The 14,473-nt window shown below is 44.9% G+C and overlaps 1 protein-coding gene across 5 annotated transcripts in view; it reads left to right on the top strand.

Moving 5' to 3' along the window:
• CNKSR3 (CNKSR family member 3) overlaps positions 1-14,183 on the top strand; it is a 101,315-nt gene extending 87,132 nt beyond the window's left edge. For 4 of the 5 annotated variants that reach the window (XM_060167256.1, XM_060167260.1, XM_060167261.1 and 1 more), the window contains 6 exons: positions 142-288; positions 5,846-5,970; positions 8,883-9,088; positions 9,575-9,664; positions 11,401-11,433; positions 12,657-14,183. In XM_060167256.1, coding sequence (XP_060023239.1) covers positions 142-288; positions 5,846-5,970; positions 8,883-9,088; positions 9,575-9,664; positions 11,401-11,433; positions 12,657-12,955 — 900 coding nt within the window. In that variant the 3' untranslated portion in view covers positions 12,956-14,183. The remainder of the gene's footprint in view (positions 1-141; positions 289-5,845; positions 5,971-8,882; positions 9,089-9,574; positions 9,665-11,400; positions 11,434-12,656) is intronic. The other variant, XM_060167257.1, reaches the window with a different exon arrangement.
• The last annotated feature ends 290 nt before the right edge of the window (positions 14,184-14,473 follow it).

Raw genomic sequence — 14,473 nt, forward strand, 5'->3', positions numbered from 1 at the left:
CATAATTTTAAGCAGTGCCAGGATGAACAGATTTGTGTCTACCTATTTGCTCATAGCTGATTTCCTTGAGATAAATTCATAGGGATTTGAGTTTTCGTTATTCATGAGCAAGTGCGCTCTCCTCATTTTCTTTCCTTGAAGGTGGGATGGCAGCTAAAAAATCTGGTGAGAAAGTTGAGAGAGAATCCTACAGGAGTTGTGTTACTGCTTAAGAAGCGGCCCACGAGTTCCTTCAACTTCACTCCCGCCCCCCTGAAAAACCTACGATGGAAGCCGCCTCTGGTCCAGGTACTGTCACTGGTTGAAATCTTTCCTCTGACATCGGCGCAAGAACAATGTCCAATATCCGATTTGTCTCCAAAAAGAAAGACGACACTTTGATTGGTTTCAGGAGCTTGTGCATGGATAATTATCCTATAATCTTACTTATATGAAAATAGCCATGCTGGATTTGCATTGAACAGTATGGCCGCCCCTAGCCACCAGTGTCTATTTCAACAATTAAAATGAAAGCTTCAGTTCCTCGGTCTCAGCGGCCACATTTCAGTGCTTGGTAGCCACTTGGTGGCGAGTGGCTGCCAGCACTACAGAAAGTTCCTTCTGGTCCTTTTCCTCTCTCGTTGCAAACACGTGCTCACATAAAGGAATCCAGTTTGACCGCTGATCTTAGAGAGACCGCATGGGGTTGAGTCCTCAGCATGGTTTGAAAAGGCAGGGGTGTGGACTGTGAGAACAGCCCACCCAGCGGGGAGCTGCATCGCTCCGTTGTTTAGATTTGGCAGTCTTGGGTGATAATAAAAAGCACACTGGTCTTTAGTGAGTTTTATTATTTAAATTCTCTACACACAGTGCACTCCTTACTGCCTGCACCTGGCTGGACCATGCACCCTGAGCAACCTCTTCCTTATGTCATCGGTTCTTAGTGTTTAATTCCTAAATCATGAGTGAAAAGCAATCACATTTCAGTGCCCTTTCATAAGATTGAGATTTGCCATTTATATGTAACTTTCTGTGATTTTATTGTACATCTTCAAATGGAAGGAATGGCAGTGGTCTCAAGCCATCGATTTGGACACTTCGTGATGCATACAGCACTGGAAGTATGCCTATGTGTGTACCTTAGGGGTGTGGAGGCACATAAAAATAAAGACCAGGATGTGGAGGGCGGAGCCAGGAAGGGGCACATAATTAAGTTCACTTTTTAAATAATAACGGAACATATCAGTCATACCCCAGCTGCTTCTGTTTGCATCGCTCAGTATAAGGGGCACCATCTTTCAATAGTTTTGGGATTCTCAGAGTGTGTTAAGTAACATCGAAGAGGTCTTCACTGATGGTTGATGGAGTGCTTGCCACACAGCAACTCTGTCAGCTCCTTGGTGCAGGGGTGTAAATGTTAGGTTCTGAAGAAGGGGCGGTGGGTATGGACAGGTAGGTGACGGAGCCTCCTCCTGAGGAGGTGGGAGCCCTTTGGAGCCTGGAAAACTAGGTGGGAATTGGGAGGCAGATGGGAGGCTGTTTGGTGGAGGAGAGGAACGCTGTTCTTCAGACACACGCCCACCAACCGAGGATGTGCTGCCATCGGGGAAGGGCGGTGCCCAGACAAGGTTTCCTAGAAGCAGAGTGTGTGACAGACATTCTTGTGAAAGCGATTTAGTGCCTGTGCTTTAGGTAAAACTTGTCCGGGAGGGAGGGAGGCAGAATAAGGAGGCTAAGCCAGCAGATGCTGTCTCAGGTAAAGTCTAGTCTTGGCCTGTTACCCAGGTGTAACCACACAGCACGGGCACTGGCAGCTGTACTCAGGGGTAGCAGCTGTCCGCTGAGGGCAGTTTTCCAGAGAAGGGGGCAGCCGTGAGCTTTTAGCAACAGACACTCACAGCAGCCGGGTTCACTGACTGACCAAGGGCTCTGGGTAGACACCACAGCGCTCCTGTAAGAATAAGTAGACCAGACCCTTCGGGGCAGAGGGTGGGAGAGAAAGCTGGACCAGTGGACTGAGCTGGATGGGTGGGTATAGAGTCCCAGGCTAAGGAGTGTGGACTTCATCTCACAGGTAATTTTTGTCAACAGGTTGACAGTTGATTTTTACACTAATATTTGCATCAGTTTGCTAGGGCCACTGTAACAAAGTACCAACGACTGGGTAACCGAAACAAAAGTTTATTCCTTCAAAAGTCTGGAGGCTAGAAGTCTCAGATCAAGGTTAGCTTCTTCTAAGGTCTCTCTCCTTGGCTTGCAGGTGACCGTCTTCTCCCTGTCTTCACGTTGTCTTTCCTCTGTGTGTCTGTGTCCTCTCCTCTTCTTATAGGGACACCAGTCATACTGGATTAAGGCCCACCCATATGACCTCGTATTATTTTTTTAATTTTTATTTATTTAATTTTTTTGTGGGGGGATGCGTGCTATGTGGCATGTGGGATCTTAGTTGCCTGACCCAGGGATCAAACCTGCGCCCCCTGCAGTGAAAGTGCAGAGTCTTAACCATTGGACCACCAGGGAATTCCCACATGACCTCATTTTATTTATTTATTTATTTGTTTATTTATTTATTTATTTTGCGGTAAGCGGGCCTCTCACTGTTGTGGCCTCTCCCATTGTGGAGCACAGGCTCCGGACGCCCAGGCTCAGCGGCCATGGCTCACGGGCCTAGCCGCTCCGCGGCATGTGGGATCTTCCCGGACCGGGGCACGAACCCGTGTCCCCCGCATCGGCAGGCGGACTCTCAACCACTGCGCCACCAGGGAAGCCCCCTCATTTTAAATTAAACATGTCTTTAAAAATCCTATCTCCAAAGTACAGTCACATTCTGAGCTACTGGTGGTTTGGGGGACACAGTTTAGCCCATGATACTACCTACACACAAGAAACACCAGTTGGGAGCTGTTACACGTGTAGGTGATGGGTAATGTTGTTCCGGGCGAGGCTAGGACGGGGCAGTTCTAGTGAAAGACTAATGCAAGAGGCCATTTGGAAGAAGCATCAAGAGGACCCACAAAGCAGCACAACATAGTGGACAGGGAGGGGCCCCGGAGCTGAACTCCTTGAGTTCAAATCCCACCTCTGCCACATCTTAGCTGTGGGACCTCAGCTAAGTATTTGGTATTTCTGAATCTCACTGCTAATTACTCATGTGGACAGCAGAGGTTTTGGGGTAGGGGTGAGGAAGGTAGGCAAGGCAAGGAAGAAGCAGATGTGAAACGTGGCAGTGAACCTGGGTGGCAATACCAGTGACAAAAATTAGAATGTCAGGAAAGAGCCATCTGGGAGGCAGAGATGACAGGTCTTCTGGGCATCACTGAGCTTGAAGTGACAGGAAAATTCAGGTGGATGTGTTCAGAAGGGAAGTAAAAATGATATCTAAGTATAGGCTAGAGTTAGTTCCTTGACCTGTGGAAACTCACTTAAGAAGGGGCATGCTTCCTTTTTCTTTGGTTTTGTCTACCTTCCTGCCCGGTTCCACTAACTGTGCAATTTGGGGGAAGAGGTGAAGGTGAGGCGTGAGACACCTAGCTTTGCTTCTGACCCAGGGAGGGAAAACCGTCAAAATGCAGAGCCCGTTTTACAGCTTAGCTATTAGGCATCTGGTGATGTGTCCAGGATATTTTCAGAACATGAACTCTGGTAGACCAGTACTGCGTACAGGTTCTTAGCCCCCGCCCTGGCTGTTGCCCTGTGTGTCATTCTTCAGGGGTCTGTATGCCTGGGTGCCCACCTCTGCTGGGAGGGAGCATCTTTAGTTCTCGTCAACATCATTCATGTTGTCACTGAAAAGCTGTTCATCGCTCTGTTTTTAGGCCACAGTCATGGTAAACAAGGGTTATTTATTTAGAAGTAGCCATCAGTGTTGGAGTTTTCGGAAAATGCCTGTTCTATGGAAATGCTCCAGTTTTCTTCTGTTTCTATTTGTTGAGGGCCTGGGTCCTGGCCCCATGTTTTCAGACATTGTCCAGGATTGTCAGAATGAGATGTGGATCAATTATATAGTTCGGAGAGTTAACAGACTGTGGTGTATGCTCTGGGAGACTGTTTCTCTGTGCCTCGGCATCTCTCCCCCAAATGGGGCTGTCTTTCTGTGAGCACTGGCTACTCCCGTCCTCTCAACCCTTAGACTCCCATTCCCACTCTCACTTCCAGGAGATGGGGGGTCTTCCATCCATCACCACCTGGGCTAGATGGGGCGTAGGTGTCCTTTTATTACTCCCCGGGGTCTAGCACTGTCCTCACTTGCTGCCTCCCACTGGCCTTCACCCAGCATCTTCGTGCCCTGACTCATTTTCTTGCTGTTCCTTTACCAACTAGAAAAGGCCAGTCATTGCTGTTAGATTGTAGAAGAGATAGGATTGAAGGTCTCACACAGGATTTTAAAATATTTTTTAAAAGCTGTGTGGATTGGGCTTCCCTGGTGGCGCAGTGGTTGAGAATCCACCTGCCGATGCAGAGGACGCGGGTTCGTGCCCCGGTCCGGGAAGATCCCACATGCCGCAAAGCGGCTGGGCCCATGAGCCATGGCCACTGAGCCTGCACGTCCGGAGCCTGTGCTCTGCAACGGGAGAGGCCACAACAGTGAGAGGCCCGCACCGCAAAAAAAAAAATAAAATAAAATGCAGCATTGTTTCTCATCATCAAAAAAAAAAAAAAAAATTTAAAAAAAAAAAGCTGTGTGGATTTTAAATTTGAAAAATTAACTTGTGTGTATGTGTATAATACTAAATTAGACAGCATAAGGTTGGGTACTTACTGTGCGACGAGCCCTGTGCTAAGCCCGTTACATGTATTACGTTACCTAATTCTCACAGCTACCCTGTGTTGCTACTATCTTTGTCCCTGTTTATTCCCATTCTATAGAAGAGGCACAGAGAAGTTGAGTGATTTGCCTGGAAGATACACACCTAATCAGAGGTATAACCCAGATTGCACCCAGGCAGTCCGAATTCCGAGCCCATACTCCTAGTGAGTGGTAGCATTGTTAGTAATTAGTGTGAACTAACTCATTCTGTCCTCACTGCAGCCCTACGTGAGAGGCACTGTCCGTATGGCTGTTTTTCAGAGGAGAAAACTAAGACTTGGGAGTTTAAGTGATTTGCTCAGAGCTGGAATTTTAACCTGCCTGACACCTGGCTCCTGGGCCTCTGCCTTTCTTGCACTATGCACCTAGGCTTTCAGAGCTCTTGGTAAATGGCATACAATGGAATACCACTCGGCCATAAAAAAGAATGAAATAATGCCATTTGTAACAACATGGAAGTACCTAGAGATTATCATACTAAGTGAAGTAAGTCAGAGACAAATACCATATGGTACCACTCATTCGTGGAATCTAAAAAATGATACAAATGAACTTATTTACAAAACAGAAACAATCTCACAGACAGAAAACAAACTTATGGTTACCAAAGTGGGGAGGGAGGGAGGGATAAATTAGGAGTTTGGGATTAACAGATACACACTACTATATATAAAATAAAAAGGTCCTGTTGTATAGCACAGGGAACTATATTCAATACCTTATAATAACCTTTAATAGAAAAGCATCTGAAAAAGAATATGTGTGTGTATATATATATATATACACACACACACACACACACACACACACACAACTGTATCACTTTGCTGTACACCTGAAACTAACACAACATTGTAAATCAACCATACTTTAAAAAAAACAAAACAAAAAACCTCTCGGTACATTTTGAGTGTCTCAAAGCAGAATACACGTTGGATGTTTCCAGTAGCTGCAGACACACAAATGACCTGGGCCCCTGTTTACCCAGGGGCTGGTGTTGGTTTTGGGGAGAACGATCTCCGAGGTAACGTTCATGCTTTTACACTTACTCCCTTTCAGACCTCGCCTCCGCCCACAACCACTCAGTCCCCGGACAGCACGATGGATGCCTCCCTGAAGAAGGAGAAGCCAGCCATCCTGGATCTTTATATCCCTCCTCCACCGACCGTTCCCTACTCCCCCCGGTATGTCGGTGCCCATTTCTGTGGTGTGCACGTCTCCTTGCGTGGAGGTGCTAGTGGTGGTGTGAAGACCACAAGTATCTCGAGAGGAGACGCTGCTGACACTCCAGTGTGTTGGGGATGAGTCTTGAATCCACCGTCAAAAAGTATCGCCCTGGGCGTGGGCGTTGGGGAATGGGTGAAGGGGGTCAAAAAGGACAGACTTCCAGTTACAGGCGAAGTCCTGGGGGTGTAATGTACAGCGTGGTGACTGTCGTTAACAATGTTGTGTATCTTTCAAAGTTGCGGAGGGAGTAGATCTTAAAAGTGCTCCTCACAGGAAAGCAAGAATTGGTAACCACATGCGATGATTGTTTTGCCGTACATACGTAAATCATTACGTTGTACCTCTGAAATGAATACAGTGTTATATGTCGATTATATCTCCATGAAACCAGGGGTAGGGGAAGTGTGATCCTTTAGGGGGAAGTGTAGGAACAGATCTAGTTTTATGGGCCTTGAAGCCAGCCAGTATGATGGGGAGGGGGCTGATTAAAGCATGTGCTCTCGGGGACTGCATTGTTTTAATTCTTCACTGGCCATCGAAGTTTCATTAACTACACGGTACATTTATCTCTGGGGCAGAAGATAATAAATATTTCTGTGAGATTGATTAAAGTTACAGTTTTATTTTGCTGAGAGGGATGTGTTCTTCGTAGGACTTAAAAAATGTGAAAATAGGTGTGGATGGGCTGTATTTTCAGGGCCATGTGTGTTATGTGTGTGTGTCTATTAGAAATTCTTCAGGATCGTTACTTTCTTAATGGCTATCTTAAATGTTTATGGAAAAATGAGGACAGTTATGCTAGATGTTACATAGGGGATGATTAGGGTATGAAAATATAGGCTTATTTATATCATCTTACGTATTTACATATGCTGGTAAAAGGAGAGAATCTGCCTCATTTATGAAACATACATTTACTGAGAGTTGGGCCTGATTTACCATCTTATGCAAAACAGATGTAGTTCTTGCCCCCAGAGAACTGCCAATATCTTAGTCAACTGTTCAAGAATAAATTGAGAAATACTTAATCATGCTGTAATATTTCATAAGACACAGTTTGGACTGAACTTACAGTGATTTTTCACTTCAGGGTGGACTTTTTCATTTGTTTGTTTTTGTTTTAAGCTGTGCTCTTCGCTTCTGCTGTGTTTCTTTCCTGGGCACAAAGAAAACTTAATGTCATTTTCCTCTTCCTTGAGTCTTGGTTTGCCCAGAAGTTATTATAGCATGTAGAGCAGTGGCTGCAGTGATCAGGGGCTTTCTGGTTGGTAGACCAGGCTCTTCCCTGTATTCACAGACCAGAGTCCTGTGGTCACGAGATCTAAATTGTGTTTAAAATTACAAGGAGTTGTTGCTTTTGCACATAGAGAGCAGAGGGTTTCACTGATAGAACAAACCAGTGTGTGGACTGTTCTATCAGAAACTGTAGGCTGTAGGGAGGATGGCCCCGACTCCCCTAATCCTGAATATTCTTGTCTGGGTCTCAGTGAGGGGTCACAGGAGCTGTGGTAAGAAGAAGGGTATGTACGTAGTAAAAGTGAAAGGGATCTGGTGCTTTGATTCTACTGGGGGAAACACGTGGGCACACGCACACCATTAATGAAGGATATTTTATTTTATTTTTTAAAAATTTATTATTTACTTATTTAGTTTTGGCTGTGTCGGGTCTTAGTGGATCTGTGGCACGCGGGATCTTCGTTGAAGCATGCGGGATCTTTCGTTGCAACGCGGGCTTCTCTCTAGTTGTGGCGTGTGGGTTTTCTCTCACTAGTTGTGGCGCACAGGCTCCAGAGCATGTGGGCTCTGTAGTTTGCAGCACGCAGCCTCTCTAGTCGAGGCGCGCGAGCTCAGTAGTTGCGGCGCGAGGGCTTAGTTGCCCCGCGGCATGTGAGATCTTAGTTCCCTGACCAGGGGTCGAACCCGCATCCCCTGCATCGGAAGGTGGGTTCTTTACCACTGGACCACCAGGGAAGTCACTGAAGCATATTTTATTAGGAATGAAATGTGCAAATGGTCACAGAGAACAAGTGGTGAGTCGTGAAAGCTTTGTGAATGGGGAAGTTATATGCCAGGTTTAAAAGTATAGAAGGAGATAGATTCGTGGTGGGGAAAGGGTATGCAGGCAGCAGGCTCACTGGGAACACCAATAGGCAAGGCTGATCCTTAGACTGTTTTTGAACTCAGTGGATTCTGGGTTTATCGAGTAGTTTTGCAATGAGCCCCTAATGGAATTTACTCAGTGCCAAAAATTTAACCAGCTGGTAATCTGGACTCAACTAAAATTAATTTTAAGTTTTATTATAAGCTGACATTTAGAAAGAACGAAGTTGCAAGCAGCGGTCCAATTTTTGCTGGTTTCTGTACTTTGTTTAGAAAATAGACACTTTCCATTGGCCGCTCTAAAGGCCCCTTTGGAATCTTTGACATCATTTCCAAACCTGACAACTGCCATTGCACATCAAGTGTCTTCTTTGCTGGATCTTGGCAAAGAGACTACTCCTGGCATGAGAAAAAAGGTTCAATAGATCATACCTTCACTTGTGGTGTCTGTAGTAAGGAGGAGATTCAACTCTAGGACAGATGTACAGGAAAACCAGAGCTAGCTCTTCGAGATATATGTGTATCCCTTAAACAACTATGGAAAAAAAATCTCATTTTCTCTTATTTAGTAGGATCATGGTATTTACTCTTATTCAATAGGATCTCTGTGTATTTGAGAAGCAACTGTGATTGAAAAAGTGTTGCTTTTTCCTCCACAGGGAGAGGAGGATTTGTTTTCTTCCGTGCGCTAGAAGCAGAATGTATCCTATAATTCTTCAGTGTGAGAGGATCTTCGTAAGCAACGTAATTATTGCCCTCTATCTTGCAGGGAAGAGAATGGGAGTTCCGTTTACGGATTCAGTAAATGTAAACAGCCACAGCCTGGCCCTAAGGGTTCTGAGTCCCCCAATTCCTTCCTGGACCAGGAAAGCCGGAGACGGAGATTTACCATCGCTGATTCCGATCAGTTGCCAGGGTATTCCGTGGAAACCAATGTTCTGCCCACAAAAATGAGAGAGAAAACGCCATCCTATGGTACGTTGCTGAGTGTTTGTTTTGTTTCTCTTCCCCTCCCCCTTCCTTATTTGGAACTGTTGGATGAATTCGGCAGACTTGAAGGGTAATCCAAGGAAAACATAAACCTCAATGAAATTCTAAGTATGAGACCTTTGTTCATCTTTCTAAAGCTAAGGCTTGTTGAGTCATTACACTGCCTGGCATGCAAGCCCAGCGGGGTGAGATCATGTTACAGTTCCAACTTCCAGTGCCTGCATTTTAACTTGGAGCCGCTTTGCTCCGTGGACCCGCAGACGCAAGTTCAGCATGCCTCTGTCCTAATGGTTTGCTGTGGAAATACAGTGCCTTAAAATACTTTTCTTATTTTTAAACTGTGTTATTTTGCTTATGCTGAAGTGAGTGTGATGTCAGGGTGGGGGAGGGTCTAGTTCTAAATAAAGGGAAGGATTCTCTAAAGTCCAAAAACTCTGTCGGCTTTTCCTTTTCCTTCCCCTCCCTCTGAAGGCAAGCCCCGGCCTTTGTCCATGCCTGCGGATGCGAGCTGGATGGGGATTGTGGACCCTTTTGCTAGACCTCGAAGTCATGGGAGGAAAAGTAAGTGTAATTTAAGCAAACTGAAAAGCACCAAACCTGGAGTCCAAAACCCAGACCCTTGTTTCAGCCCTTTTGTGCTCTAATGACCATAAAATCATCTTCTCATCTGCAAAATCAGGGGTTGCTGAAGGCCTCTAAGGTCCTATCTATGTGTAGAATGGCAGAAATATATATTCCTAGGTAGTGATTGTAAATCTCCTAAACAGTATTGTGTGCTTTAAAAAGGCTGTAGACACTGATGGTCCAATTTCTAAACACATAGAAATACACTATTCGTTAAACAATCTCATCGTCAATTTTATGACTATTATTATTGGAACCTGTTTGATTTTTGACCAACAGACATGGGTGTTTTTCTCCCCAGTCCTTCTTGTGTTAGTCCAATTTTATGACTATTATTATTGGAATTTGTTTGATTTTTGACCAACAGACATGGGTGTTTTTCTCCCCCAATCCTTCTTGAGTTAGAGAGTAACTACTATTGGAAAAGAAACTTGTGTTTAATTTACCCTGTAATCAAAGTTACAGGTGATAGCACTGGTCTTTTGAGGAAAATGTTTATAGTCTTATTTTTGGCCAGATTACATTCGATTGTCAGGACATCGTAAGATTGCTTTTGTGGCACTGAAACAAAGAGCTGGTGAAAAGTTAGAGAACAGTAGGCCTTAGATTGTAAAAGGAAGAAGAGAAAAGTTCTGGAGGCCTAACTTCCAAAGTGATCAACCCCTGACTTCTCCCTGCGACTTGGTAAAGTTTGTCACCTAAGTACCCAAATCACCTGGATTACACTAAATTGGAAAAGGGAGAAGTTGCCTTCTAAGGTCCAAGATACCCTTAGTTGACAAGAAAATCTGTGGAGCAGACAGCAGGGGGCAGGGCAGTTCTTTGTTTAGGTTGAGAAATGTCCACATCTTCTCTGCCATTCTTTTTAGCATTTGAAGTCCCCGATTTAGACTTTTATTTCGTTTAAGGTTGAGATATGGGGTGTAGGGGTGGGGAGTGTGAGGTCAGGAAAATGGAAAGATACTTGACCTCCATCCCACCTTCTACATTTTTTCTGGTGTTATCATTTTAGAAAGAAAGGTACCTGCATAATGGGCAATTAAAAAAAATAACAGCTTTTTTGAGAGACAACTCGCATACCATAAAGCTCACCCTGTTAAAATGTACGATTCAGTGGTTTCTAGTATATTCATAGAGTTGTGCTAATTCCAGAATATTCTATCACTTCAACAAAAAAACGCCTGTAAGCAGTCATTCCTCATTCCCTCCTCCTTCAGCTCCTGGCAACCAAAAATCTACTTTCTTTTTTTTTTTTTTAACTTTCATAGTCGTCTTTTTTTTTTTTTTTAAATAAATGTATTTATTTTTGGCTGCGTTGGGTCTTCGTTGCAGTGCGCGGGCTTCTCGTTTTGGTGGCTTCTCTTGTTGCGGAGCGCGGGCTCTAGGCACGTGGGCTTCAGGAGTTGTGGCACGTGGGTTCAGTCGTTGTGGCGCACAGGCTTAGTTGCTTTGCGGCATGTGGGATGTGGGATCTTCCTGGACCAGGGCTCAAACCCACGTCCCCTGCATTGGCAGGCGGATTCTTAACTACTGAGCCACCAGGGAAGCCCTGAAAATCTACTTTCTGTCTCTGGATTTACTTTTTCAAGGCATTTCATATAAATAGACTCCTACAAAATGTGGCTTTTTGACAGTGGGCACTTTTTAACGTAACTTTTCCCCTTTGATTACAGAAACAAAACAAATTGTTGGAAAACCTCTAGAAGGTACGAGAAAACTAATCTGTAATCTGCTTCCCCAACCTAGAAATAATCACTCTGAATGTTTTGTGTATCTTCTAGTTGTTCCTATATTTACGTATTATACGCTTAGAAAAATGTGCAAAATGGAATAGATAGATATTCAGTAATACTATGAAAGGGGGACGTTAACAGGTGTATTTTTGGTAATAGCTGCATTAGTAATCCATCTTATGGCAATATCACTTCTTCATTCAGTCTGCTGTGGTTGAGCATTTAGGTTATCTGTGTTTTCCCCCCCAATTGTTAATATTGCTTCAATAAGCATCTTGTACGTAGTTCTTCATCCGTTTTTAAAAGTGGAATTTCTGAGTCAAAAGAATGCTACGTGTTGCCAGGGTGCCCTGCATTTTATGTTTCTATTCAGTTTCTTACCCCCCTGCCCCCATCCCAGGGGGTCTACTGGCTTTTAGGGTGGGGTCATTCTTCCTTCTCCAGAAATGTCCCAAGCCTTGCAGAGCATTAAAATCTTTGAACCCCATCCATTAAAGGTGAAGAGTGCCTGCCCTGCATTCAGAGTGATACCCAAAGGCATCCCACCTCCTGAATGCTCCTTAGGGATGCTCGGAATAAGAACCACCGTTCCAGGGGCACGTGCTCTGGGCTGCAGGCATTGAGCAGGGACAGATGTGGAAGGACTGATAGAATTATAAGATTTTCTCTTTGGTTTTTTGATTTCACGTGAAATCATGAAAATTCTACACTGATTAAGAAGTGCGGGGGAAAAAAAAGGGCTTCCCTGGTGGCGCAGTGGTTGAGAGTCCGCCTGCCGATGCAGGGGACGCGGGTTCGTGCCCCGGTCTGGGAAGATCCCACATGCCGCAGAGCGGCTGGGCCCGTGAGCCATGGCCGCTGAGCCTGCGCGTCCGGAGCCTGTGCTCCGCAGTGGGAGAGGCCACAACAGTGAGAGGCCCGCGTACCGCAAAAAAAAAAAAAAAAAAAAAAGAAGTGCGGGCCCTCTGATTCTGCTCTGCCCCTGTGTTACCTCTCAGATGGAAAAGCAGCCTGAAGTGTGCACCTACCTCTTCCGTTTCTGCTTTCTCAGCACCCAGTGGTGTGAGCCTGGCCGCCTGGGGGGCCTGGTAGCCCATCCCTGGGAGGAGGGCAGGGTGTGCCGCCACCTTCAGAGGCAGCGCCATGCAGAGGACGGGTATTTTAACGGACTGCTTGTGGGCTTTGTCTGAAAACAGGTGAGGACGGCCTTTGCCGGTATTTCAGTAATGAGCGGATCTCTCCGATCATCGAAGAAAGGTCATCACCCCCATACCGTTTCTCAAGGCCCACGACCGAGAGGCAGCTGGTCCGGGGTGCAGACTATATCCGAGGCAGCAGGTGCTACATCAGCTCAGATCTCCACAGCAGCGCCACGATTCCATTCTCGGAGGAAGGGACCAAAAAGAAAGCCAGCTCCTCGGCAGCCAAGTCCTCTTCTCCAGAACCGTCCCTGCTGGTCAGCTGGTTTACTCGCCTGAAACTGTTGACTCACTGAGCCCTGCGTTCCCGGGACCCTCCCCGTCTCCTGCTACCAAGTGCCTTGCGTCCTCAATCAGCAACTTGTTTTGATTTTCATCCACAGTATTATGCAGCGACCTTATGCGATTTCGTGGGTTTTCTTTTTTCTTCTTCTTTTTTTTTTTTTTTTTAAGTTGTATACTGCACTTGGAATTTTGAAATCATTGGATGGGAACAGATCCAGAGAATCTTAGATGCTGGCTTATGGAGGCCAAAGGAGGGAAATGGGGAGAGTCCACTTTTTCTTTTTGCTTCCTTGAGAGTCAGAACACGGAGACACACTCCCTAAACCACAGCCTTGGCCAGGAATGTTATCGTCGTTATGAGTATCTGGGCCATTGTTCTTTTTAGGGGGGTGGGACTACAGTTGGTGGCCAGTGTCACACAGATGTGTTGGTTTTTGGTCCAACCTCTTCACCTGAAAAAGCCAGTGGAGAAAACAGTTTTGTTTTGATCTTTCAAGCTCCATGCCACATGTGTAAGTGTAGCAGCTTTGACTTTGAAATAACACGTGGGAAGCATCTGATGCTCTTTCAGAGCAGAGGTTTGAGTGTAGGCCAGTTACACTTAGTTAATGCCCTTTTCATAACAGTCTCAGTGTAAGTCAGTTAATACAGAAGCACGTGAAAAGGTTTAGATAGGGCTTACTACACACAAAGACGTTTATGGTTATTTGTGAAGGGTGTTGTATATTATTGTCTTTAAGGGAAAAGAAGCTATAAGATTTGCTGACAGCCAAAGTATCATTGAGAAAAATGAAACAACCATACTTAGGTTTATGAGAGAGACATCAGTTTGCATTTTGACCTGTTCAATGACTATCTTCTAGAAAAGAATGGACAGTTCTTCAAAACTGTACACATTTTGCTAATTAGAAATCTCTTGGAAAATCTCACGGTCACTCATTTTCAACTAGCATCAGGTATTTTGGAAAAGTGTGTCTGGATATTAACTCTTGTTTAAACTGAATGTATGATATTTTGCTAGAATGGAAAAGTACTATCTTGTTAATTTAAGTGTTTTAAATATAGTTGTATATTTTTCTTACTCTTAGTCACATGTAATTGATATATTTCTGTTTTGTGTCCTACATGAAGCTAACGAAAAAAGTGTTCAAAATGTTTTCAGGTTTACCAGTGACCACCTTGGCTGTTGCCACTGCGGGCACTATTGTTAAAAAAACAAAATAAACCCTCCCAACCATTTTAGGATTTTATGGATTAGAAATGGGGGCATTGAGGGACCGTGTGTAAAGTAAAATTACATTTGGAAAATTTTCTGAGCTATATCTCTGGGCAAAGCTGGTATCTCCTATTCAAAAATATCTTCCCCTCACCCCTTGAAATGTCTACTTTGCTGAACTGCCTGAAATTGGAGATTGCTTGGAGTTAACATCTTCCTTTTAAAATGCCTCTGGTGAGACTTCCCAGGCGGTCCGGTGGTTAAGACTCCATGCTTCCAATGTAGGGGGTGCAGGTTCAATCTCTGGTCGGGG

This window comes from Lagenorhynchus albirostris, chromosome 12, assembly GCF_949774975.1.
Source record: "Lagenorhynchus albirostris chromosome 12, mLagAlb1.1, whole genome shotgun sequence".
NCBI lineage: Eukaryota > Metazoa > Chordata > Mammalia > Artiodactyla > Delphinidae > Lagenorhynchus > Lagenorhynchus albirostris.